Source organism: Vicia villosa, unplaced genomic scaffold (assembly GCF_029867415.1).
Source record: "Vicia villosa cultivar HV-30 ecotype Madison, WI unplaced genomic scaffold, Vvil1.0 ctg.003067F_1_1, whole genome shotgun sequence".
Classification (NCBI taxonomy): Eukaryota; Viridiplantae; Streptophyta; class Magnoliopsida; order Fabales; family Fabaceae; genus Vicia; species Vicia villosa.
In genome coordinates, this window is record NW_026706105.1 from 63,561 (window position 1) to 91,264 (window position 27,704).

At 34.1% G+C, this 27,704-nt stretch overlaps 2 protein-coding genes across 2 annotated transcripts; one reads left to right on the forward strand and one right to left on the reverse strand.

Moving 5' to 3' along the window:
- Nucleotides 1–2,699: 2,699 nt before the first annotated feature.
- On the forward strand, nt 2,700–7,382 carry LOC131640340 (MACPF domain-containing protein CAD1-like). Its single transcript, XM_058910747.1, has 7 exons — nt 2,700–3,438; nt 4,386–4,624; nt 4,879–5,074; nt 5,185–5,262; nt 5,340–5,523; nt 6,210–6,373; nt 6,514–7,382. The coding sequence occupies exons 1-7, from the start codon at nt 3,181–3,183 to the stop codon at nt 7,156–7,158; spliced, it is 1,764 nt and encodes a 587-aa protein (XP_058766730.1). The 5' UTR covers nt 2,700–3,180; the 3' UTR covers nt 7,159–7,382.
- A 15,343-nt stretch (nt 7,383–22,725) lies between these two features.
- Nucleotides 22,726–23,404, reverse strand: LOC131640343 (non-specific lipid-transfer protein 6-like). Its single transcript, XM_058910751.1, has 2 exons — nt 23,001–23,404; nt 22,726–22,899 (listed from the first exon to the last, which is right to left on the reverse strand). The coding sequence occupies exons 1-2, from the start codon at nt 23,342–23,344 to the stop codon at nt 22,887–22,889; spliced, it is 357 nt and encodes a 118-aa protein (XP_058766734.1). The 5' UTR covers nt 23,345–23,404; the 3' UTR covers nt 22,726–22,886.
- Between the last annotated feature and the right edge of the window lie 4,300 nt (nt 23,405–27,704).

The window sequence follows — 27,704 nt, forward strand, 5'->3', positions numbered from 1 at the left end:
TCCATTATTCACATATGCTGGAGGCCACAATCTTTGTTTTAACTGGATTTTATTATGCTTAATCTTTTGATTATGTTGATTTTATGAAAGCATGAAAAGGATCAAGGCATTTTGTTTCATTTTGAGCACAACTACCAAAACCAAATAGTCAATTCACCTTGTGAGTGTGTGATCATTTGTTAACCCTTTTGAGCCTTTTTGTCAATGTCCATGTTGTTTTTGCTAAATGCTTATCTTTGAGTGTTTAGTTCTCATTTTTGCATGGATGATTGATTTTTTGTTTTCTTGAACCCTCAACCATGATTTTTGGTATGAATTCTTACCTTGCCTTAGAAAGTAGGGAGTATTCACATGATGATGTGGTTGAATTCAAGTTGGCGAGAAAAATGATTGTGCACTTATTTGGTTGTTGCTATGAAATTGAAAAGAAAAAAAATGTGAAAAGAAAAGAAAAAGAAAGAAAAAAAATGAAAAAGTTTTGAAAAACAAAAAGAAAAGAGAAGCTAATAATTGTGCTAATAAGTATTGTGATTGGTTTGAGAAACTTGTGGTTAAGGAAGAAGTTTAATCGAGATTTTGTTGCTTAGGACTTTGGTGGATTGATCACTCCCTTAGGTTTAGGAAAGTTTTTGTTTTGATTAGCCTTAGGACATATCCCTTGTTTGTTAACCAAGCCACATTACAACCTTGAAAAGTCCTTGTGATTCTTGCTTTTGTATCTTCAATGTGATTTTTGGATGAATGCATAATTTAATCTTTTGTTTGCATGATTGTTGGATGAGTGTTAAAAGTCCTTCACCTTTGTGTGTTCTTCATCCATTGATGAATTTTTGCTAGGTGTGATTCATGATGTGAGCATGTATTGTGTTAGAATGTTTTTTATGCTTTTTGTGCTTAGGATTCGTTTCGTTTACATGTTGTCGTTGTAGGATAGTGGTAAGTATTTACTTTGTTTATACGTTTTTGTATTAAACCATACATTTGTTTTTGGTTTTCAAAACTTGTTGATTCACAATTCTTTGGTTTATTACTTTCAATTCTTTGATTTATTTGACATTGTTTGAGGACAAACAAAGTTTCAAGTTGGGGAGAGTTTGATAAGTGCCAAAATGTACTTATTTTGTGTATGTAAATAGTGGCACTTATCGATACTTTTGTTAATACCGTTTGAATAATTCCCCGTTTTGTGTATAAATACGTATACTTTGTGAATAATTGTATTTTCATATACTTTTATACCATTTGATAGTTTTTCCTTTGTGAATAATTGTATTTTCATATATTTTCTCAAGCATAATATGTCTCATCTAACGAGAAGGATCACATGGAATGCGCACAAATATAGTAATATAATTTTGAATGTTAATGGTAATAGCCTCGGTAATTCCAATGTCCCAGTAGCGTCAAAATGCTGATGGTGCTTGGTTTCACAATTTTGCGGGTAATATTAGTTATTCCAACATCCTTCATGCTGAGCTGATGGCGCTATATCATGGTCTGCGTATGAGCTAGGAACTTGGTATCAAAGACCTAATGTGTTATTCTGATTCTAACTCTACTATCAAGCTTATCTCGAAGCCTATTAATGCTTAACCTCATTGTGCCACGATTCTTCACAATATTAAAGAACTTCTCCCTAAGGAATGACGAGTTTAAATATTTCATACTCTTAGAGATGAGAATGCTTGTGCTGACTAACTAAGAAAACATAAAGCTGATAATGATGCGACATTCCAGTCTTTTATGAAATCTTGTGTTAAGATCATCACTCTCCTACTTGCCAATACTAGTGGGACTTTATTTTCTATATAATTTACTGATTTATTTTTTTTCTTTTTCTTTTCCCGCTATATAAAAAAATCCTTTAATGCATATATTCAATTAAAAAAATAAAAATTTGAATGCATAACTAGGGATGTTCATTGGTTCGGGTAAATCTGAACCAAATCAGAATTCGAACCAAACCATAGTATTTGGGTTGGACATTTTTTCAGTTCGGGCAATAACTGAACCAAACCATTGTAAACCAATGACAATTAGTTCAGGTATCGGATTTTCAATTTTCTACCTGCAAACTCAATCCAAACCAACGATAATTAACTATCATGAAAATTACTATCAAACATTCAACTTCAAAAGGAAAAAAGTGAAATGTCGTATGTGGATAAACTATGTTATTTTAATTTGTTATTAAAAAATTGTTAGTTTAATATGGTAACTGAGCATAGAGCTATGAAACACATTCAAAAGCTTTTGTGTTAGATATTTTTTTAATAAATATTTTCGAATCTATTAGAAAAAAATTGCTAATGTAATATTTATAATTGAACACTATCAATACTATATATTTTTATATTATTATGAAAAATTTATTTATGTAAATAAAACATTTTTTAAATATATTTTTATATTTTTTTACCGATAAATCCAACTCAAACTAATCTATTATTTTTCAATTCGATTCAGACTTTATCGCAAAATTTTACAAATTTAATTCATACAAATTCATTTAATTTTAATCGGTTTAGATATTGTATTCTCTAAAAACCGAACTAAACCGATCTCCAAATACCTATATGCATAACCAAGACCGAAGAGTCAAGATATAGACAAAATAATTACTCGCAAACGTTTTGGATGAAAACTAATCAAAACCTAAAGTCAAAGCTTCTTTAGACAAACTAAGCAAACAATTCATTATTGAACCCCACCACACTCACAAGAAGTCTCCCATAGTAGAAATCACAATACCCCTCTATTATACACTGTTCGATGATGTTAAGGTTTGGTTTTTGTTTTACAGAGAGAGAAAAAAACATCTAAGAGATAGGAAATTACTGAGACAGACAACATTGAAAGCCAAAACAAAAACGCCCGGTTTTGAATAATAACCTTAATCTCTCCGAGATCCCATTTCAACTTCCATCAATTGACTCATACCAAACATCACATAGTTTTCTCCTCAAAAGTCATCATTTTTTTCATCTGGGTCAACTTTGTTTAACAACTCACATGCTCACATAGCTAAAAGCTTCAATTTTTTGAAGGTTTCGTAGGATTTAATCATCTGGGTCGTTGTGATTTCCTTCGATTGATGAGATAATCATCTGGGTTTCTCTCTGATTGCATAAAGGAAGTTTTTTTTTTTTTTATTGAAGGGGTTTTGTTTTTTGATGAGATATGGATGAGCATGTAGCAGCTTTGCACACTGCTACTAACGCTTTGCAGGCATTAGGAAGGGGTTTTGATGTTAATTTTGATACTAGGTTGCTTTATTGTAAAGGGGTTTCAGGTTCTAGGGTGGTTGAGATTGATGAACAGTATCAGAGGGATTTGTGTTTGTATGATGATGTTGTTGTTCCTAATGTTTCAAGGGATATTAGAGTCTTTTATGAATCTATGGGAAGGCAGAGTTCTGGTGTCTGCAGTTTTCAAGAGGTAAAATTGATGATTGAAGTTTTTGTTGTTTTGTTGTTTTGTGTTTAGGAAATTTTGTGGAATAATTTTGTTTAGTTGCTTGGATTAGTGTAGAGGGTTAGTCTCTTTTTGTCTGGTGAAGGAAAAAAATAGTGTTGGTGAATGAAATTGGTTGTTCAATTGGATATGTTGAAAAACCCAAAATGATATTCCTTAGGATGAATTTGTTTCTCTCTTTATATAATGTTCCGTGGTGGAACCAGAAATGTGTAATGATATCTTGATGATTCTAAGGATGGATTTGTTTCTCTCTTTGTATAATGTTCCGTGGTGGAACCAGAAATGTGTAATGATATCTTGATGCAGTGGAGTAAGTTTCTGGTACGGTGGAGTGGGACTTACCTACAAAGTTAACACTCCAACGATCAAGTCAGTTTCTGAGTGAAAAGTAGTATGTGAGTAAATTATAGTTAGAACAAACCTCAAGTCTTGCGTAAGTTCCCTTATATATGAGGAGCGGTTAGAGATCCCCTTACTTTTCGGAGTAGTATGCAAGGAACCGTTGGATGACATCCTAAAGCGAAAGACAATCTGTGGTTTGGATCGAATACGGTCCTGGAGGTCGCGTGTGCTTCGTGTCTCCAATAGCTTATGATTTTGAATTGATGATTGGGCCTCTAGCTGACTCGGAACATATAATATTTGTTTTGTATGGTAATTGAGAGAGGAGCTACCTTAAGTTAGATATCCTTTGCCATTTTGTGTGTTGTCGAATAGAGGCTATAGCAGTGCTATAACAATGCTGCGTAGTAGAATATGATCAAAGCGCAGTTTTTTGTGATTAGCTGCGATTGACAATAGTAACGAAGAAGTTATATGAAAGAGCTTATGAAAGCTAGGTGCTAGAATTTTTTTGTTTCTTCATAGTTTCTCAAACATGTGATTGCTCATTTGTAATTTGATTGCAGATGGTAGATTATTTTAATCATAAGGCAGATATACCCGGGAGCAATCCTCTTGGGAGCTTCAATTCGGCATTTAGCTTTACTGGTTCAAAGCATGTTGATGCTGCAGCTACAAAAACCTTGTCTTCAGACGGGTTTTACATTCCCCTTGCAAAGGTTCAGCTTCCAAAATCGAACTTAAAGTTGCAAGAAAATGTCAAAAGGGCTATCCCGGTCAATTGGGATCCACCTTCCTTGGCAAGGTAATTTATGTTTACAAGTTATCAACATATTATTGTAACAACCTATGAAGCAGTGACATAGACATGGATAATAAACATCACTTCGACACTGGTATGTTGACATCGTAATTATTTGAAAGTGGAGGTGATTAAGTGTAACCTCGTGATTGCGTTGCGTCAGTGTCCTGATAGACACGTGTCAGACATAAGACACCTTTAATTTGAAATCAACACCTTTAGATGGTCCCTGACTTTTTTTATTACGTTTTTGACAGCTTCATTGAAACTTTTGGGACACATGTCATTACGTCAATAACTATCGGCGGTAAAGATGTTATATACGTCAAGCAACACCATACTTCTCCTTTTTCAAAGTTGGAGATAAAAAACTATATTCAGGATATCGGAAATCAAAGATTCTCTGACATCAATAGCCACACAAGTTCAGGTCAAACAAAATCCAAGGATAAGGCTAGTTCACCAAAATTCAAAATTCCACTTTTCTCGCATAAATTCACAGTATTCAGATTCTATATAGCATGATATATAACACTTGGTTATATCGATTTCATTATTTGCAGGGCGTTGAACCGTTTTCATTCAATAGTCAAGGGATTTACCCTCAACCTACAACTGCAACATATTCTACCGGGAAAGAAGTATGAAAAATATTTTATCTCAATTTATTTATAACAATTTTCCCCCCTCTTAACACCGACGAATACTTATTGTTCAGGATGTCACAGTCATATTTAGAAGAAGAGGAGGTGATGATTTGGAACAAAACCACCGTGTATGGTTAACAACCGTTAAATCCTCTCCAGATATAATAGAGATGGCTTTCTGTCCTATAACAGATCTCCTTGATGATATACCGGCCAAGGAGCATTTGACCCGTACAATTGGTCTTTATCTTGAATGTAAGTCAACTTATCCTTTATGTCAGATGATTTAAGGCTCATTTAAAGCCTATATGGATTGACTTATTTGAAGTTATCTATATGGTCTAAATATTTGTGACGATAGACTGTTTGCAGAGCATATAGAAGCTGTTTTTGAGCTTATATTCATAAGCTATCTATGATAGCTATAATAAGAACATCTTTTAGCTTAAATAAAAATGGTTTGGCTTTATTAATTTATCTTTTGTTATAGAAATAGCTTATACATTAGGGCCTTAAGTTATTTATTCAAACCAGTGTAGTCAAGATCGAGTGCTTGATTTTAAGATCTCATAAGATCTTATGTGCCAAGGATGCTTGAGAATGTTATGATAAGAGAGAGATAGTTTTCGTCGCCGGTGTGGTCAAGATTGAGCTTTTTCAAGCAAAATCGTAAAAGAAAAAACATGTTAGGCCTATTTATTTTTGGCCTGAATGATAATTGCGTAGAAATATATACGAAATTACCATTTTTCCCTTCGGTAGGATCTTATGTCTCGTGCTAACGATCCAAATTTTAGGATCTTTCACAAGCCGATCGATCCTACTTAAGAGTTAAGATCTCATGCCTGACGACATTGATCCAAACAAGGCTTGTATTTTTTCTTCTAGGAATGTGATCTAATATCAATTTCACATTTCTTTATATTGAATATTGTGCTCAGATAAACCTCCAATTGAAGAACTTCGATACTTCCTAGAGTTTCAGATTCCTCGTGTTTGGGCTCCTTTACATGACAGGATCGCCGGTCAACAACGGAAGGAACCTGTTTGCCCGTCTTTACAGTTCAGCATAATGGGCCAAAAGCTTTATGTCAGTCAAGAACAGGTATCTGATCATTTGTCGCATTTTCCTTTCTTTTGAAACATTTTATCTCGCTAATAATCGGAGAATTTCTAAGTTCAAATGAAACGTGTCACACATGCAATAAATTTAAGCTGACGTATGATGGTTCTCGTTGAATGCAGATTACAGTTGGACGAAGACCAGTAACCGGCTTACGTCTTTGTCTCGAAGGAAGCAAACAGAATCGGCTGAGTGTGCATATTCAACACTTGGTATCCCTTCCAAAGATCCTTCAGCCATATTGGGACAGCCATGTAGCTATCGGTGCTCCGAAGTGGCAGGGACCCGAGGAACAAGATAGCCGGTGGTTTGAACCGGTTAAGTGGAAGAATTTTTCTCATGTCAGCACCGCGCCTATCGAGAATCCCGAAACCTTCATCGGAGACTTCTCCGGCGTCTGCATAGTCACAGGAGCTCAGCTTGGAGTATGGGATTTCGGATCACGGAACGTCCTTTACATAAAGCTCTTATATTCAAGGCTACCCGGTTGCACCATCCGAAGATCACTCTGGGATCACGTACCAAACAAGCCGCAAAAATCTGCGACCACCGGAAACTCTTCCAATGCGGCCAACACAACAAGCTCAGGCTTGAGAGAAAACAACAACAACGCCACAACAAACAAGTTAGCGAAGTATGTCGATTTGTCCGAAATGAGCAAAGGACCGGAAGATCCTCCCGGTCATTGGTTAGTCACGGGCGGAAAGCTCGGTGTCGAAAAAGGGAAAATCGTTTTGCGATTGAAATACTCATTGCTTAATTACTGAATAAACCAGAGCAATGTTTTAGATAAGTATAGTTTAGATTTCTCTTGTGGTTAATGTGAAAACCATTTTGCAATTTGATGAAATGAGTTGAATAGGAAACTTTTATATGGTGATGTTGATATCTCATAGGTGTTACTTAGAACCATTTTCCAACCATGCTAAGTTAAAGTAATGTTTATATTGTTATAGTATTGAGAATACAAAAAGACATTTTATTTCTTTTCTGATATACTCTTGGGAGTTTTCCTTAACCATTTGTGCATCTATTTACATGTTTTTATGCAACTTAGTGTGTGCTATAGTCACAATACAACTTTTTAGTTTTTGAATTAAATATGATTTTAGTTCTGCAAAATTACAAACTTTCAAGTTCCTATTAAAACTTTTATTTATTAATGCAAAATTACAAACTTTCAAGTTCCTATTAAAACTTTTATTTATTAAAAGTGTAGGTTCAAGTTTCAAAATACTTTACATAAAATGCAAATCTACTATCTACCCAATACTAAAAAATTGTCCAAACTGTCCATTTTGCCCTTCCCTTATAATTTCTTTACCCATACAAAAGGTTAATCATGTAATTAACAAAATAAAAAAAGAACATGCCAAATATTGGGTTCTCATTGGTCAATTTTTACAATTGTTGTACTTGCATAAACCTTTTCTCTCTCTGCATTTTCTCTATTCCCAAAACCCTACCTCTGTTCTTCTCTCTCATCTCTCTCACGGGTTTTCTTTTTTCTCCTTCCTTTTCCTTTCAAACCCTAGCAGAATCAATCCACTCTGCCTGTTTCTCCCTTCAAACCCTAGCAGTTTCTGGTGTGGAGAAAGAGAAGATGGAAGGTGAGGAAGGAGGTGGTCTAAGGTTGAGCAAGAGATTTGATGACAAGGGTGGAGGAGAGGTTGATTATAAGACCAAATCCAGCACTGCGTGAAGTCACAATTTCCTCAAACAAAAACCGTGGCATCCTCTTTCTTACCCTAACCAACGCCGCAAGTGGATTGCCGAACAAACCCATGCTAATCGTGAACGCCGAACTGAAGAGGTTGTTCGTGAGGCAAGTAGCTTTCCTGCTTCATCTTCCCCTTTCAGAAGATTAAATTAGAATTTCAATTCTGTAACCCTCTCATTGCATTTTGCAGTATGCTCAGAAGCAAGAGTTTTATCGCCAGACAACTCTCATTTCCAAGAAAGACAAGGAAAAGGTTCCATTTTGCACCTCACCTTTTTCTTTTTAATCATTTCCCCTCTGTGGGATGATTTTTTTTTTTAAATTTGTGTTTTGTGCGTATGTAGGTGGAGCTAATGCAAGCTGTTAGCTTTATGTATGTTCTCAGGATGATAAGCTTCTCTCCCCAGAGTTCCAGCCTTGGTTCAGCAGCTGATTCATTTTCTTCCAATAAACTGTCAAATCCTGATGTTTTCAGCAACATATCATGTTACTGTGAAGGACTTCAAAGAAAGGTTTCTTAGCAAACCATATGTCATTAACCTTATGGATGAGCTCACTATGAAAGGTATTACACAATTTTATACATTTGTGGAAGAGATACTGCCTATGATGATTATCTTTTTACATATCTTTATACAATTTTATACGTATCTTTTCACATTTGTCAGTAAATTTGACAAGAACTTGTCTGCAGCTGCTAAGTTGAATTAGACAAGCTTATCTTATTGATTATTTTCCTTCCCATGATAAAAATAGCCACTCAAATACATATTCGATCGGTATGACTTGTCTGTCGTCGGGACAATCTTAGTTGAATTAGAGTTTGTCACATTTCATGAGTTTCTTTCTTTTTTTTATTTTGCATTCAATAGAGTCTTATTTTTTCCATTAAATTTTGGTGATTTTTTTCATGGAATGCAAGCAAAGCTATGAGAGTTACCATCTTTGGAGGGACATGTCCTTTTGAAAAGGCTAAGAGATGCATTAGAATCTTTGAAAGGCCGTTTTACGGGAAGAAATAAAGAGGATGTGGAGAAGGTTATATCAATGGTTTGTTATTTTACACTACTCCATGCCTGAGTACATTACTTTGTTCAAAGTTTGAAATCATATTTCATTCTTTGCGATAGCTGAAAAAAGTCGAGTCTTCCAAATTGAGTTTCCGAGTTAGTGTTTAAATGGAAGAAAATGTGACTATTTGTTGGGATTTTTAGAACTTGGACAAGTTACAGCTTCCCTACAGGAAAATTTAAAACAAAAATGTTTGTATAGTCAAGAATAGCCTCTGTTATCTTCTGTATCACTAAATCTTTGAATTTTATGTTACTTTATTTCAATTTTGTACATGCACACAACCTATATAATAAAATGTTTGATATATTTGTTTTAGAGAATCACTGAAGTACATTATGGTTTCGATGGTGTTCTTCTTGCGTAGTGAGTCGGTGGCATTAGAACCACATGTTTTTATGGATACAACAGTTATTAATCACCTGTTAGGGAATGGTTTTTGATCGATATGGTCGAAAACCTGTTATGGTTATCGGCATTTTCTCAATGTAAGTTTATATGTATATATCGATGAATTAGACATTTTCTATAGCATATGAATGTGTTGAAAATCACTAATGTTAACTTGATTTCAGTGTCGATTTCAACACACTATTTGACATTAGTACGAGTTTTTGGATGACGGTTATCACAAGATTTCTTCTCGGATGAGATCACTGCTTTTGTTTATACTACGTCAAATTTCCTTTTATGTTTATATATTGTTATTGTTTTGCTGCTGAGTTGATGTATTTGCTTGCTTGAAGCAACACACTTTGCTAGAGCAGTTCGGAAAAGGTTTAACAGCTGCAAGTCTGCAAGGAAGGGCTCAAATTGTTGATTTCTTTTGCAGATTTTGATCACTGATATGGGTTTATTGCTACTGATTGTTCATTACTATTATTTTTTGCTTGTGTTATAATGGTTTTGATATGGGTTTATTGGTACTGGTTGCTAGGGGTGGGAATAGGTTAGGCTAGGCTAGGCTTTATAAGGCCTGGGCCTAGCCTACGATAAACTTACAAGGCCTGAGCCTGGCCTATGGCCTACTATAGGCTCGTTTTTTCAACCTGACCTGACCTTTTTAAAAGCCTGGCCTGGCCTGAAAGCCTATTTAAAAGCCTCTTTCTTATTAATGTTTTCAATTAATTCATATTACTTAAGAAGCCTTATAGGTCGCATATATATGAACATTTAGACCGACCTATTTAGTATTTTTTCTAATATATATGCATATATAGACCAATCTATTTAACATTTTTTCTAATATATATGCATGTATAGGCCAACCTATTTAGACTAATTTTAATATATATGAAAATATAGGTCGGCCTATAAGGCTTTATAGGCTTTTTTAATAGCCTAGGCCTGACCTATTTTATTAAATAGGCTTTTAAAAAAGCCTAAGCCTGACCTTTTTATCAAATAGGCCTGGCCTGGTCTGGCCTTAAGTAGGCTAGGCTATAGGCCCCTGTAGGCCGGCCTGACCTATTTCCACCTCTACTGGTTGCTAATGTTATTATTATTATTTATTGGTTTGATGCTCTTATTGCCATTATTTTTCGTTTGCTGCAGATAAACTCACATTGTATACAATGCATAATTGAAGCAAGGGATCTGGAAAATACTCACCAAGTAGGATGGAGAACATGACATTGAAGATTACATGAAAAAGCTCATTTTAGTGTTGACAAATTATTAACTATTGATGTTCAATGTTTTTTTAGAAATTCAGTTTCATATTCGCGGCAGTTTCACAATGGTAATCATTGTTCAATGTATTAACTATTAATAATAAATATTCTGTTTTTGAAATAATAATCATTTTTAACAATGGTAATCATGAAAGGATATTAAAATATATTTTTGGAAGTGAGTTGATTGATATAATGATTATTGCATTGCAAATTTGCAATATACTATATTCAAATGTAGTCTACAAGTGATAATAATGAACAAAATTGTTTGTAAGTTCACTAATTCGATTTGTTTTAACCAATTATTAAATTTAAAATTGGCTACATATTAACTGAATATATAATTAATAAAATATACATATAAAAATTATTATTTATGTACTTTATTTCTTATTTTCATTTTATTATTTATTTTGAAATAAAGTTGTCACTAATTTAGAATAGATATTTTTGCATTTTTTATAGTCTAAATTTATATAGAATAAATTTATTTTATTCATTTAATTTTTATCAAACCATGTAATTTAGTGCTTCAATCTAACAAATAATTTATCATTTACACAAAAGTGCATTTAAGCTTAAATTTCAATAAAATTAATAATTTATTTATTTCACGGGTCACTATCAATACAATTCTTATTTTAATTTATATAATCATTAATAAATATTAATAAAATTAATATTTTTTTTCATGTATAAATAATTTACATAATCATTTTTGAAAATTGCTCAGACATTTACGCATATTATTCATATTATTCAAAATAAACAACATCAAATATTCGAATACCCGTGCGGCAGCACGGGTCTCTTACTAGTAGGGATTAATAATTGGGTGGGGAGGGAAAGACTTTCGAAAATGAATATTTAAAAAAATATAGGAAAATATTTGACATTTTTTATAAAAATGATATTGTATAGAATGATAAAAAGTGTATGTTATTAATATATTTTTAATTTTTCGAATACTATAACAACAAAAGATATTTTGAAAATTTATGTAAGTCCTCCAAAATCCCCAAAAGCCCTCCTTCAATACAAATTTTGAGTTCCCCTACGTTAGAGGGTTTTTGGTGTTATGAATAAAAGCAAACACTCTAAAACCCTCCCAATTAAAATCATTCAATTCTTTCCACTCAATTCTTCTATTTTTCAAAACCCTCTCCTCCCTTTCTCTCCAAACTCTTAAACATAACCCATTGACGAGGTATGAATCTTTCTGATCCACACAAATGAATTTTGATGCCCTTCAACTATGTGGTTGCATGATTATGGAACATGTAATTTGTAAACACTCTCACTTCCAAGTCTTGATGGTCATTGTGAGTGATCTACTCCCTTAGGTGTTTTTGAGAGATAACAAATATGTGTGATAAAAACGTCCATGAATGTTATCTCGATTGATCTCTATGTTTGCATCATATTTTGCCATATAAGTTCATGCTATAAATTGGCTATAATGAAAACTCTCAAAATACTGAAGGTCAAGTCGACCCAAAACATCATGTGTCAACTCATAATATGTTTGAAATCATAAAAGCATTTTTCACTTCAGTATGAGTCGACACGTAACAACTTGCGTCAACACATGTGATAAAATTTTCAAGCATGTATCAACACATGGGATCTTGCATCGACACATGCTGTTTACATGCTTCTGGAAAAACCATTTTCAAACTGCATGTATCGACACATATGTTCTTGCATCGGACACATGCTACTTCACTCTTTCTGGAAAAACAATTTGGATACAGTATGAGTCGACTCATGTTAGCTTGCATCGATACATACAATTTCAATTTCTTTGGAAAATGTAACACCCCATAATTTCATAAATTAATTTAATTTGAATTTAAATTAATTATTTGGAAATTAATTAAATCGGATTATTGGAAGATTGTGAACGAAGGTTAATGGGCCAAGTGGTGTGGTAAGTAAAAAGGGGGTGCTATATGTTGGGCCTTTTGCATAGGAACTTTTGCATTCAATTCTATCTCCTGCATAATCTTCATTACAGAATCCTAGTAGCTTGTATTCTGATATTTTCTTATACATCAAGCCAAGGTTAGTTGTTCCTTTCAAATATTTTAGGATTCTATTAACAACTGTTAAATGAGTTTCCCTAGGATCTGATTGAAAACTTGCACATAAGCAGACACTGAATAAAATATTTGGTCGAGAAGAAATTAAATAAAGAAGAGAGCCTATCATACCATGATAGAGCTTCTGACAAACCTTTATGCAAAAATAAAAAAGGTAATGTACTTTTGTACCATGTTACTTCTTTTTCAAGTTTCTGATCGTCCTTCAGTTGTAATGTACTTCTTATCTGAAGTAGAGCATGCGTTGAGGAGATCAAGTGACGCAGACGTTCCAAGAGAGAGAATCCTTCAAAAACACAAAGAAATCTTCAGAGTCAAGAGCAGCACCCTATCAGAATGGCGCATTCTGATTTTTGAACTGGAAATAGTAAGCGTTTATGAATTTAATTCTTGTATATGAATATTCACTTTGCTTTAGAACATTTGTAGATCCTTTTCTGATGAGTTGTTTGACATTCTTCAGAACTACTGACGTCTCTTCAGAATTGAGATGAATAATTCTTCTAATGTGTGGTGACACTGATTCTGATGATTATTTGGACAACAATCCAAACCACCAAAATAGTGAATCTGCACACTCAAGAAACTATTAGAGTACAAATTATTTCATACAAATATATGTATTGTTTTCAGCGAAACTTAAGGATTGAATGCAGAATCAATTCTTGTTCTAACAGGAATAACTCTTTCTCTTTGTGTGAACATGTATGTAGATCAAGTGTAATATTAGGATTTGCAAAAAATTGGTTTATAAAAACTTTTATTTTAGAACACATTTACTTTTCAAGATAGAAGAGATCAAAGAAGGAGTAGCAAAATAAAATAAATAATTGAGAATGAAAGAGATAAAAGAACACACTAGAGAATTATTGTGGTTTGGTCAAAAGTGTAATACCTTAAACCCCGAAACACACACACACACACACACACATGTATATATATAAAGGATTACACGATAATTTAAGGTTTCACCAGCGAAAACCCTTCAACAAATCAAAGACATTTAGAAAATTAGCAGCGAAAAAACAAACAACATACAAAACTTCATCTTATTCATCTATCTATAGATAGAATGAATCCCCATTTTGAGCTTATTCCTCATTCGGAAGTGTCTTGTTTGGTGTCTCTTTCCAACTTCGCCTTGGATTGAGTTTCGTCTCCAACATATGTAATTGTTTGGATCAACGAATCCTGGATCCCGGAGTGCATTTATTTTGCACAAACTGAAGACTTGGGACCGATTCATAGTTACCCGGAGAGTTGGATCTATATCCCCAACAATTGCTATTATTACATGACAACAAGTAATGGTCTCTTTATTTGAGTAGCGTGTATGTCCCCGATTTCCTTCTCAAAAGAAGATGACAGTCTCTACGGAGAAATTGAAAATTATTATGGATGGTTGGTCTCTCCAGCGTCGAGACAGTTCATGTTGAATTTATTATGAATGGTTGGTCTCTCCAGCGTCGGGACAATTCATGTTGAAAATTATTATGAATGGTTGGTCTCTCTAGTGTCGAGATAGTTCATGTTGAATATTATTATGAATGGTCGGTCTCTCCAGCGTCGAGGCAGTTCATATTAAAGATGGTTCTTTCCTTTATGAATGGTGAGTCTCCCCAGCGTATGAGACAGTTTATTGAGAAAGCCCATTGATTTCTTTCCCCAACATGTGAAAGCAGCCTATGGAGAAGATTGACCTTGTTATGTGTGAACCCATAGCTTGGATATGTATTGTGTGTGAACCCATAACATATCTTTGTCGTTACAAGAGAATCCGTAATTGACCTCTTTCGTTCTGAAAGAATCCAGAACCCCTTTTAACCTTGTTGTGTGAGAATCCATAGCTTGGTGTTATGTTGTGTCTGAATCCGTAACCTTTCCTTTGTGTCAAGAAGACTAATATTTGTACCTGGTCCATTCTGTGAGAATCCTGAATTTACCAAAGTCCGTTGCATTGTTCATTTCCCTAAATGTCAGAGACTCTTTATTGTATATCCCCAGTAGATCTGTCTCCATTCTCCTAGTCTAAAGAAGGAAATGTTGTTTGTTGTTCATTCCATATAAAATAAAAAAATATGTATATGCATTCATATCATATCATGCATGTGGGATCTCAGGGTCCAAAATTGTACTTTTGTTTTATATTTAAGTCCCTCCTATTGTGTTGAGACGAAGATTCCATCTTCCCCTCATCAGGTATCAGGAACTTAAATAGGGGCAGCTGTTGTACCCCAAATTTTGGCCACCGAGATCCCACCATATAAAAAATAGTAGGACCATCGTCACTATCATTATCATTATGCATATATCATTTATTAACCCAAAAATACAAAAAAAAACTATTGTTTGTTGCTTGTGTTCTAAGACAAGAGACTAATCAAGAGGAGACTAAGCAAATTAGGTTTTTGAGGCCCAAAAGGAAGTTCAAACATTCTACTATGTTCAAATGATTCTCCCATAAATATCTAAGTCCAAGGAGAGCCTAATTCAAGATCAACAACTCTCAAGATCACCTGAGACCCCAAATTAGAGTTTTGACCTAATTACACTAGAGGGTTGACTTTTAATCAGGACATGGCTCCAAGACTCAAACCATGATTCAAGGGTATCCAAATAAACATTATAGTCCATTCATATCATTCATTTGAAGAGGAGACCTTGATTCATTTGGAAATCACAAAATTGCAGTTCATTTAGAAAATGTCAACTGTGTGGGTCAACCATTGACTTTTGAGAAAAATGGTCAACTATGAAATTTTAAGGATTCAAATCATCATCATATGATTATTGAAGACATTTGGCCAAAGAAAATCAAGAAAATTTATCAAGAATCAAAAAGTCAACAAAAGTCAAAATTAGGGTTTTAAGTGAATTTTGACCTAATTTCGGGAACTCCAAATTTTGCCTACAAACTCAAAAATCTCCAAACATGAAAGTTGTAGATCTTGATCAAACAAACAACTCATAACATTGAAAATTTCTTCAAAAAATGATTATTTTGAGAGAAATGGAATTTTGAAGATTATGTTAAAAAAACTTAGAATTTTTTTAAGTGTTTTCACTTAGATTTTTCTCAACTTGATGGCTATTTTTCTCCATGATCCCAAAGGAGTTTGAGAAAACTTTTAACAAGTGGATTGAATTATGTAGCAAGGGGTTTCCAAAGAGATCAATAGCATGAAAATCCATGGCTTGAGCTAAGAGATATGATTTTGTGAAGAAGGCTCCATGAACACTTTGAAAATGAAGATGAACATGAAGAACAAGTTTGAATTTTGTTCAAATCTGCAAGAATATTCAAAGTAAAGCCCCTCTAACTTGTTTGAGTGGCCATAATCAAAATATTACACACTCTTTAGGGCTATGATCCAAGTGCTTAAGCCATTATCCAAGTGATCATTCCATTAATGGCATAAAGGTCACATTTCCATTATAGAAAAGCATTGCTTTTGCAAAGTCCACTCTCCTTGAGCCTCCCCCATGTCTCCTCTGCACCAAAAGCATTGTAAACACAACAAGCAAGCTCCTAATGTGCAGAATAAAGTCTCACAAGCATGCTTTAGCCTTGTAAATTCCATTGGAAATCCATTTTTTTCTCATTTCTTCACAAACAAGTAAAGAGGTACAAGTATCACATGTGAACTTAAAAATCTGGGATATTTCCCTCCATAAACCCTAATTTGTGCCTATAAATAGAGGCCCTTGCCTCTTGCATCAAACACACCATAATTCTCCAAGTCACCTATCACTTGAAATTCTCATTTTTCCAATCTTTGCATTTTTCTAGTGATTTTGAGTTCCACTAGTTCCGGGTGTCAACCAAGGTTTCAAACAACTTCTAAATATAATTTAGAAGCTGTCCAACACTTCCATAACCTCCCAAAACCCCTCTAACCAAAAATCACCATTTTCACTCCATTAAAGGTCCATTTAAGGTTTTAACTTGACAAAATCCAAACCAAACACAAACCTACCAAGTTAGCCTTTCTAACAGCTTATATTTATCATATGGAAGCTATTCATAATCTCTAAACACTCACCAAAGGCCTCACACCAAAAATCACTCTTCAAACCTCCATTAAAGAACCTCTTTGATCCAAAGTTGCTATTTTCAAATTGCTCGTGTGTTTTCAGGCTTTTTGTGTTAGATACCTTCTATATCACATATAGAAGCTATCCAAACACCTGTTTCAGATCTGTAACACTGGGAATCCATAGTTCCAGCCATAACTTTTCTTGATTGTAGGTGAAATCGAGCTAGGGGAAGGAGAGGTGATCTGTTCATTCTAACTGCCCAGAAAGCTTCCTTGAAGGTCATTGGAGCTATTCAAATCAAGAGAGCCCTTCTAAAACACCTCCAGGTATGAATTGGAACTCCATTTTTAGAGGTATGTAACTCAGATTCGAGCACACTCATTAGAGCATTGTTTGTTATGTTTCTTGATACCATTATGCTTAGAATCATGTAGGGAACAAAATCCCTAAGCTTTTAGGGCCTGATTGTTTGATTTGAGCACTTTATTTGAAATTAAATTTTTAGGGTTCATACGTATTTCTGAGAAATCCATGAGTTTGATTAAGTTTAAATTATTATTGATTACATGGTTAGGTTTGTGGCTCTTTGCTGATCATTTTAGCACTTTAGTTTGTTTAATTTGGTTAATATTTTACAAAGTTTGAAAATTGACCATTGTTGTTAATGTTGTTGTTGGCACGAGGAAGAAGATGGAGTTTGGCTCCATTTTCAGTTTTCAAAAACTTAGTTTCTTTTATTTTTAGTGGAAGGCGTGCATTAAACGAATTCATCGTTTAGCTCACTTGGTCACTACCGCACTCTTAGTCCTCTCATGCTACAAGTCTGGGGTTCGAATCTCCCTCGCCCTAGACCTTTTTATTTCATTTATTTTTCAAAGTTTTCTAACTTGTTTTGAAATATAATCAATTGGGCTCACCTTGTTATCACTTCTGGTGCCCTGGCCTAGTGGTGTGTGTTTTGTGCATTGAGTTTAAACCATAGCAAGGCCAAGTATATTTTTTTAAAACTAGTTTATTTCACTTTTTATTAAACTTCAAAAAATAATAAAAAATAGGAAAATCAATCTTTTTGACTCCTTCTTTTTTATGTGGTTTATTTATCTTGTATATCTTTATATCATGATTAAAAAACTCAAAAATATTTAATATTTTGTCATTTAAAAATTAATGAAAAATATATCATTTTATATAAAAAAATCAACTAAAAATCATTTTTATTTTGAATATTTCTTCAAAGTAGCTTTGTATCTTTTTTTGTATATATTTGTTTAGGGTTAGGATTTAATGTCATTGACTTCCCCATGTACCCTTAGACCAATCCTCTTTTAGGATTTGGTACTTAATCATTTAAAATCAATTAGGTTTAGGTGTTTATTTCAAAACCCTAATTTCAAACCCTAATACAAAAAACCTAGGTTTAAAAGCCTAATCCAAAAACATGTTGATCTTTGTTATTCATGAACTTGTTATCTTGTACATACTTGTTGATTTTAATCCATGCTTTTGTACTTATATGTTTATCTTAACCATTATCTTTTGTACATATACTTGTTGATTTTCTATCCATGTGTTTTGTACTTGTTATCATCATACTCTGTTTATCTAACCATTGTGCATAAGTTAAACATTCATCATCCATCATTCATTCATATATGAATCCATCCAAATATAAAAATATCCTTGTTCATTATCATTGATGATTATCATACTTACTTGTTTTTCCTTTTGTGACACATGTTATCTCACACACACACACACACACACGCACACACTTGAGGTATCCATTGATTGTTTGCTTAAGTTGTTTGTTGAAAATCCAAAGGAATGTGAATGGTATTGACTAAAATTGTCAAGGTACTTAAACTCTTTTACAATCTCTTTTATTTTTGTGTTAAAGTATTGTAAAGCTTTTCACTTGTCTTATGGTTTTGTATTGTTAAAGCTCAACCAAACCCTTTTGTTTTTTAAACCTTGATACTAAGAGGAGAATTATTCCCGGTGAAACTACTCTTAGTCCATTAGCATTTGTATTTTTAAAGCTAGGTCTCTTAGTTTTAAAACCTTGGTGTTAAGAGAAGAATTATTCCCGATGAAACTTCTCCTAACCCATTGACCTTGTATTGTTAAAGCTTGGTCCCTTCTTATTTTAAAATTGTTAAGTATTGTTAAAGCTTAACCCTTTTAAACTTGTTAATCATTTTAAAGCTTAAACCTCTTTTAAAAAAACTTGTGAGTATTTTAAAGCTCACACCCAAAAAGATTTTGGCCACTTTGGCCCCTTTTTTCCTTTTTAAGAGGAACTACAAAAGCTCTGACTTTCTTGTTGTTAAAGGGGTATGTAGGCCTAAGATGCGATGTCTTATCGAGCTCACTTAAAAAAAACTTCTTTTCCCATCCCCACACTCTTTTTAAACAAGTTCACATATGATTTTCAAAATACATGTACACAAAAACAATAATATTTTCAAAGAGGTTCCCATGGAGTACCATGAATATGAGGGGTGCTTAAAACCTTCCCCTTGTATAACAAACCCCCTTACCCAAATCTCTGATAAGTTTATTAGTTTTGATTTTAAAAACTTCTGTGGGTTTTATTCGCTCTTTCTCCCATTCCTTTTGGAAACAATAAAGCACAGTGGCGACTCTGTTTAAAACAAATGAGCTAAGTCTTTCCCATGGCTTTTGTCTTACCAACTTCACCGCTACATAAAGGAAATATGAAAAAAATCTCCAACACTAACAATCAATTCAATCATCGAGAGTATAACGTCTAACTCTCATTTAACAATACATAATAATAAAAGAAACATTGTTCGCTCCCTAGTGTTACAAAATCAGAGCTTTATTACTAAAACTGCGATAAACTAATGAAAATAACTCCAAGAGCTATTTCCCACTCACAGAAACAACTTTATTTCTAAGTATCTGCAAGATGCCCATGGTGGACAACATCAAAGCAAATGTGGTGAGAATTTACATCAATAAGATAAATGACATAAGTTGTAAGGTAGAATTACATACATCTACACATATAATATAACATTCACACAACTTCATTTTCATACCCAATCGATCAACATACTCAAAACAATCACATATTCATTATTTAAATTATGCAACGAGACTCACGACATCAACAAGACTCATATGCATGTGGTACCATATCATCAACAATTGATTCACTCAAGAATCGGGTCCACCTTGCCCAGATTCCAGACAAGTCACCAATCAACCCTGTTCGGATTGCAACTTTCCTCTTTCATCAACAACGACATGATGATGCATGACACACAATTGATGCAACAACAACAACATGCTTATAATCCCCTTCGAACTATAAACAACAATGATTATGTACTTCCACATAATTATCCAGAAAGCAGCAATAATATGTATTTCATGCAGCAATTTATCCAATGATTAAAACCACAAATACGCAATTTATCACAAATTCCCATCAACAAAATCAAGTATTTTCATACTTTTTCATTTACCCCAAAAGCTCCCAAAACTCCAACAATGGTGAAAACATATTAACACATCAAAACAGAAATTGGCATCGGTTAAATACACAAATTTCATCAACAATCACATTACATATCATCAAATTCATACCAATTTATAAAATTAAATCAAAACTCAATGCCCTATTGAAGATTATGGAGTCCTCAATTATATCCCTCATGCATTACACCCGTTATTTAGATAGTTCTCCCCTTACCTGATTTTCCTAGTAGTGATTGATTTTCTCCTAGTTTTTGATTGCTTCTTCACTTTCATCCTCTAGCCCCCTCTTCTAAACTCTAGCTTTTTTCTCTTGTTTTCACATACCGATAGAAAACTCTAATTCTCTCAACTCATATTTTTATGATAACAAAATTCATAATTTGGTTTTCCCTATTCTATTCTCACTTACTCTCAATATTCTAACTTTGCCATTTTCCTTAAATTTCTATTTTATTTAATATTTAATCTAATAACCATATATTCTACCATATACCTTTATTTTCTCATTTCAATTAAATAATAAATAATCTACTATTAATTAATTATTAAAATAAAACCTAATAATTTTAATCAAGCTCTGTTAGTCTCTAATTAATCTCCACACTTTCACCTCTAGGTCACATTCCCCCATCACCCATATTTATTTAATTATCGCACATAATAATTAAATTAAATCGAAATACAGATAAATCACAAATAATCAAATAAAATAATAATTCAAAACCGAGGTGTTACATAAACCACTTGGCCTATTCAGTCCCCAAGAGTTTCTCCTTAATATTTTCATAGGGCCAAACCAAACAACATTTCACAACAAATTGAACTTTTGTACACGATCAACCCAAAAACCTTACAACACCAACTTGAGTTTTTATACAAGCTCAACTCAATAAACTCAAACTTTTTTTCCAGGTTTAACTTGCAACCTTCAAATTCAATACAAACATATCACAAGATGACAATACTCTTGAATGGATACTTCCATCACATCACCAAACAACAACTCTTAGAAGGAACTTTTCACTCTCTTGGCACTAAAGGTAATTTTAGTGAAAAAGAAAATTTATAAAAGAATGAGAGAAATAAATGATATAAGATATATATTCATAAAACTGGTGAGTTTTGAAATAAGGAGAAACCTCCTTTATATAGGAAAATAATTTGGCTAAAAAATAAAACATTTCATGAATCATTTTAATGAGTTAATTAATTAAATATATGCATTGATCAATAAACTAAGCAAAAATAGGAAAGATTGAAATTCTACGTCACTTAAGCAATTATTAACCTTCTCAATCAATTAGGAGACGTTTCACTTTTGATCTTAATCATTTAAAATGATCTCTTAATCAATTAGACAATTTATAATACCTTTCATAATGATTAAACAAGCTTCCAATTAATTGAAAACTTTCTCAAATTGGTTTTGAGATAATTTAACAAAAGAGGAGATGCTTGAAAACATTGTGTGTACTGTTTGCATTGTCTTAACACCTTAAGATTTACTCTTATTCCTTTTACAATTAAATTTATAAGAACTAGGAAAAATCCAAAGTGCAAGATCAGACGAGTTTTCACACTTTTACACTTTTAACTCTTCAAGCTTCGAGATCACAACTTCAAGTCTTGAAGATTATAGTTTCAAATATTTAAGTTCTTTTGTATGAATTTATTATCTTTGAATGATGAGGCTTAAGACATTTCTTCTTTGATTGTGCATCATTAGGAATCATCGAAAATATTCGTCACAATCAAAATCTCTTGACATATGTCATCACCATATTTAACAATTGTCATAATCAAAGCTACAATATTACCGCCACAAACCAATGTGTATATTTAATGCATAAAAAATTAAAAAATAATTAACTTTTATAAATAATATTAACTTTATTTAATATTTCTAAAGAGTACCCTGCACTCATAACTCATTAGCATAATTCTTTAATTAATTTCTTAAATATACGTGATTGATTTAAAATGATCCTTTAATTAATTTCTTAAATATATACTATTGATAATAATAAAAAATTTCAATTAATTAAGAGTAAGGGATTAGGGGAGTGTACTTAGTATTTATAATCTTTATGTTTATTTGAGTAAAAGAATAAAATATGTTAACTATTACTAATTTTTGAGGTGATATCATGATAAATATTTTTTTTTAAATCAGAAACTCAAATTAAAATATGTCACCATGTAGATTGATACAATAACACAGTAAGAAACAGTAAACACAGTATATAGATCTAGTACAAGAGGATAGGACTACATGCAAGATGATCCTATATCACTCTCATTTAGATATTATTCTTAATAGTAAACTTTCATATACTAGTGACAAGTTTCCATCTGATAATCTTGAAACCGCACCATCATCTTCAGAACTTAATGCTGTCAATATAACAAATAAAAAAACTAGTCAGTAACTAATACTTCAAAAGAATCCAACACAAAAATAAGAGTGAGAGTGAAAGTTATAATAAGAGACATACGTGTTACAGTTGGTGGAGGTACTGATCTTGTAAGGAATGCTAACACCACATTTGCCTGGGAGAGCAGCAGCATTGTTAGTATTCAATTTTGAAATGGAACCGGCAGCTGATTTCAAGCAGTTACAGGCAGCCTGTTTATCAGGCACGGTGGTGGCGGCAGCAAGAAGCTTCTTCACTCCTCCACAACATTGTGGTGAAGGGCCAGGACCACCTGTAAGATAAGTAAGGCATGGACCAAGATCAGCAGTTACAGTTCCACATGAGACTGCAGCTTCTGCCGTAGGCGCAATAACAACCATGCACATCACCAAAGCAACACATGCTAGCTTCATGCTTCTTGCCATTTTTGTTTTACTTCTTTTGAATTTTTTTTCTTGGTTTGTTTGATTGGTGAGTGTAATATGGTAATGCGTGTGAGTTTATATAGAAAATAAGATAAGGTGTGATGATGAAATTTCGGTGAATGTGCATCATAATTCGGTGGTAGTTGTGGGTTGAATTAATGATGTATGGTCCATTCTATATAATTATTGGACACTTGTCTCACTATCCTTTGTTTTTATTTAATGATGACATGGTACACAGTTAGATTTCATGATAATAACTGTAGTACCCTGTCGTATATGAATTCTCTCATTAGAACCCTCTAGAAGGTGATTTCTAAGGTTCTTACTAACAGAATTAAAAAAGTGATCGGCATGGTTATATCAGAGCATCAGACGGCTTTTATAGCAGGTAGACAGATTCTAGACGGGATATTGATTGCTAATGAATTGGTGGATGAGACTAAAAGAAGGAAAAAAAGAATTATTAATGTTTAAAGTTGACTTCGAAAAAGCCTATGACTCGGTGGATTGGAAATTTCTTGATCACGTGATGGGAAAGATGGGGTTCCATGATAAGTGGAGGAGGTGGATTGTTGAGTGCCTTAAAACATCATCAGTGTCAGTGCTCGTTAACGGCAGCCCGACTAAGGAAGTGAGAATGGAGTGAGGGTTAAGACAAGGAGACCTTATTTCACCATTTCTCTTCCTTATTGTTGCTGAAGGATTTAACATGCTAATGATAAAGGCGGTGGATAGCGGCAAATACAGAGGATTCAAATTCGAGAAAGGAGACGAACGATTTACTCACTTACAATATGCGGATGACACTCTAATAATAGGGGAAAAGAGTTGGTCAAATATTCGTATAACTAAGGAAAATCTCTTGTTGTTCGAAGTAATGTCTGGGCTAAAGGTGAACTTTAACAAGAGCAAAATAGTGGGAATTAACATTCAGCAAAGGTGGCTGGAAGAAGCATCACAGATCATGAACTGCCAATTGGGCTCTACCCCATTCAAATATCTTGGTCTCCCAATTGGGGCCAATTCAAAGAGAATAGAAACATGGTACCCTGTGATAGAAGTGGTTAAATCAAGACTGTATGGATGGAGGAATCATTTTCTTTCATTTGGTGGTAGAGTAGTGATATTAAAATCAGTCCTTACTGCGCTACCGGTGTACTATCTCTCATTCTTCAAGGCTCCGGCAGGTATTATTTCTAAACTCGAATATATTTTTAAAGAGTTTTTGTGGGGCAGGAGCGAGAACGAGAGGAGAATCAATTGGATTCAATGGGATAAGGTATGCAGGCCTTTAGATGAAGGGGGATTGGGTGTTAGAAATCTGAAAGTTTTCAATAAGGCTCTTTTAGGTAAATGGAAGTGGAGAATTAAATCGGAAAGGAGCGGTATGTGGTACGATGCCTTGATAAAAAAAATGGTAGGCTAGATGGCCTTAGTGGAGTAATGAGGAATAGAGTGTCAAAGTGGTAGATCGATGTGAGTGGTATCGATATAGGTGAATGGGAAAATTCTAGTTTCTTCTCTGTTAAAGAAACCTATCGGGATATGCTCGAAAGTGTTCCTAACCAACCTAACCCCTTATGGTCTAAGGCTTGGAATAAATATATCCCTTTGAAAGTTGCTAGCCTAGCCTGGAGGTTGTTTCAAAATAGATTATCTACGAAGGACAATCTTCTTAAAAGGGGTGTAATTGGGAGTGATTCGCTCAATTCTGCCGGGAGATTTGGGTGTAAAGAATCATTATCTCGTCTATTTTTCGAGTGTAGCTTTGCTTCAGGTCTGTGGCAGGATGTGTGCAAATGGTTCAGGATATGCTCGACACTACATAGATAAGGAACAACGCATTTCAATCAGTTTGAAGGGCTGCTTGGAGGCGGAAAGGAAATGGTGTCCAAATTCAGTGTGGTTTGGTTCGTGTGCGTATGGAACATATGAAAAGCTAGGAATGACAAAATGTTCTGCAACAAGGAGATAGACTCTGGAAAGTTACTCGAGGATGTAAAAGAACATTCTCGCATATGGTTGTCCACAAAATCAATAAACATGAAAGTGAACTTAGCTCAGTGGTATGTAAATCCTAGGGTCTTCTTAGGTTGTACAGAGCCATAACATGAATATGATGGGTGCAGAACAACCTCCTTGGCCTTTGTTTCTTTTGGGCTGTATGGTTGTCTCGTAGTACAAGGGAATAAGTTGGAGTTTGCTTCGTCTTCCTCTCCTCGTTTGGCTATCGAAATTTAGAACTCAGGTGGCGGTGTTAGATTGTGGCTTATGACATTGGAGATTCAGCTCCTGGTGGAGGTTTGTTGGTCGATGGTGTTTGATTTGGAGCTTTTTGAATGCGTCTGTTGTTGTGTTTGTAGCACAGGTATAGGGCTGGAGCTGCTGATTCCTATCTAGGTGTGGAGGTTGTTCTTGTGCGCACTTGGTTTTTCTCAACTACCGGCGAAAATTTTTGCGATGTCGTTCAAGCCTAGACTTTGAGGTCTCGAAGTCGATCGATTTGGAGATTTCCATGTTTCACCGCGTTTGGCGCCAAGGTGAGTGCAGTGTTTCGGGGCTAGTGCAGCTGATTCATCAATTAACTTGGTTTGCTATGTCGCGTCGAGAATCAATGCAACGTCGTTCAGATCTAGGTGGTTTGATTTGGGGTATCCTAGTTGTTTTTGGAGGTTTTTCTCTGCGAACCAGTCGTAGTGAGTTGTTCAACATCAGTGTCGGAGTCCTTTCTATAGCTTGTGTGGCAGCATAGAGCAAGGGATGCTCCTTTGTTTGATTGTGGCAGCATTATATCTGTTTGGATTCAGTAGTAAGTTTGGTAGGTTGTTTAGCAATTCGAGCTCTATGTTGGCCGTGAGTCTCGGCGTTTTGGTGTCGGCAGCGGGGTGCGTGTAGTGTATCAGAATCTATGACCTTCCAACAAATTTTGAGATGCCTAGCCTATTGGAGCAAGTCTGTTTTAGTGTTTTTGTATTTTAGTTGTGATCCTTCAATTTTTTATGTGTAACTTGTAACACCCGATATCCGCTGCACGCATCAACCGTGTCGGCCAACCGAGCATGTTACTGGCTTAATCAATAATCCCCCCTAGGTCCGCTTATCGGCTGCCCAGGAAATATTGTTTTTGCCTTCCGCAGGAATCGAACCACGTACCTAGGGGTTAAGTACGTATTCATAGCAATTCCTACTACCAATTGAGCTACTAGCTCAAGTGGTAGCAGGAATTGCTATGAATATGTACTTAACCCCTAGGTACATGGTTCGATTCCTGCGGGAGGCAAAAACAATATTTCCTAGGCAGCCGATAAGCGGACCTAGGGGGGATTATTGATTAAGCTGGTGACATGCTTGGTAGGCCGGAAGCCCTTCGGGGTAAGCGGAAATCCAGGGTGTTACATAACTGCTGTGATTTAATGCTGTTACATGGTGTTTTATGGTTGTGATGTCTGTTCTGATCAGCTGGTTTGTGGCTGCATTTTCTGCATGATATCCTACCTATTATACTGTATGGAATATTGGCATGTCTCATGCCTTTGGGTATTGGTAATATATTTTTGCTGTTTCAAAAATAAAAAGAACCCTCAAACATCCCTCAAATTGCAAAATATATTGTTCAAATTCAATGATTTGAAGTATATTTTTTATGTTAGAATCTAAAGGTAGTGTGAACTTAGCAAATAAATATTCAACATAACTATTCTCTTAAATTAAACTTAACAAGAACAATAATTCATCAATATAATTTTAAAACATCAATTAAACACATATATGATTATAGAAAAGATTTAGTAGTTTTTTTATTGGGTTCAACCATGTCTATAGCAATTTTATCAAATATTCTTAGACAAATCAAATCTGATCATATTGCATGCACAAATATGATTATAATAACGCCAAACTTGACCGATCTTGCGGTAGCTACAGATTAAATATAGATAATATGGTTTTCACATAATCTTTGTTTTGAAGTGGCATGTTGTTGACATGAACACATTCATCTGCGGATTAATATACAATAATATTTAGCACTAGCCACCATTATTGTATATCGGTAGATGAGACAACCATCAATTGGTCTATTTAATTACACAGTGTAACATTAACATACTCACAAGTGTTTTCGATATTTGATATGGATTATAGTTTTGTACTTCTTAAACAAAGTACATATGCGTATCAACCCTAAGCTGGCAGGGATTGCAGAGGCTTTAATATTTTGAGAGGTTAGAACATACTCATGAGTGTGAAAAGCTTTGTTTTTAGGGGTATTCTCTGTGAATATAAGTGTCCTTTTTCCACCCTCTAATCATAGTATTTATCGAGGCTTATGGGTCAGGATTTCTCAAAAATAGAAACT

Bases quoted from the DNA above. Each gene is read 5' to 3' on its own strand.
- LOC131640343 (XM_058910751.1), bottom strand. From the start codon at position 23,344: ATGGCAAGAAGCATGAAGCTAGCATGTGTTGCTTTGGTGATGTGCATG.
- LOC131640340 (XM_058910747.1), top strand. From the start codon at position 3,181: ATGGATGAGCATGTAGCAGCTTTGCACACTGCTACTAACGCTTTGCAG. The intron at 3,439-4,385 runs GTAAAATTGATG...ATTTGATTGCAG, and splicing joins GTGTCTGCAGTTTTCAAGAG to ATGGTAGATTATTTTAATCA. The intron at 5,524-6,209 runs GTAAGTCAACTT...TATTGTGCTCAG, and splicing joins AATTGGTCTTTATCTTGAAT to ATAAACCTCCAATTGAAGAA.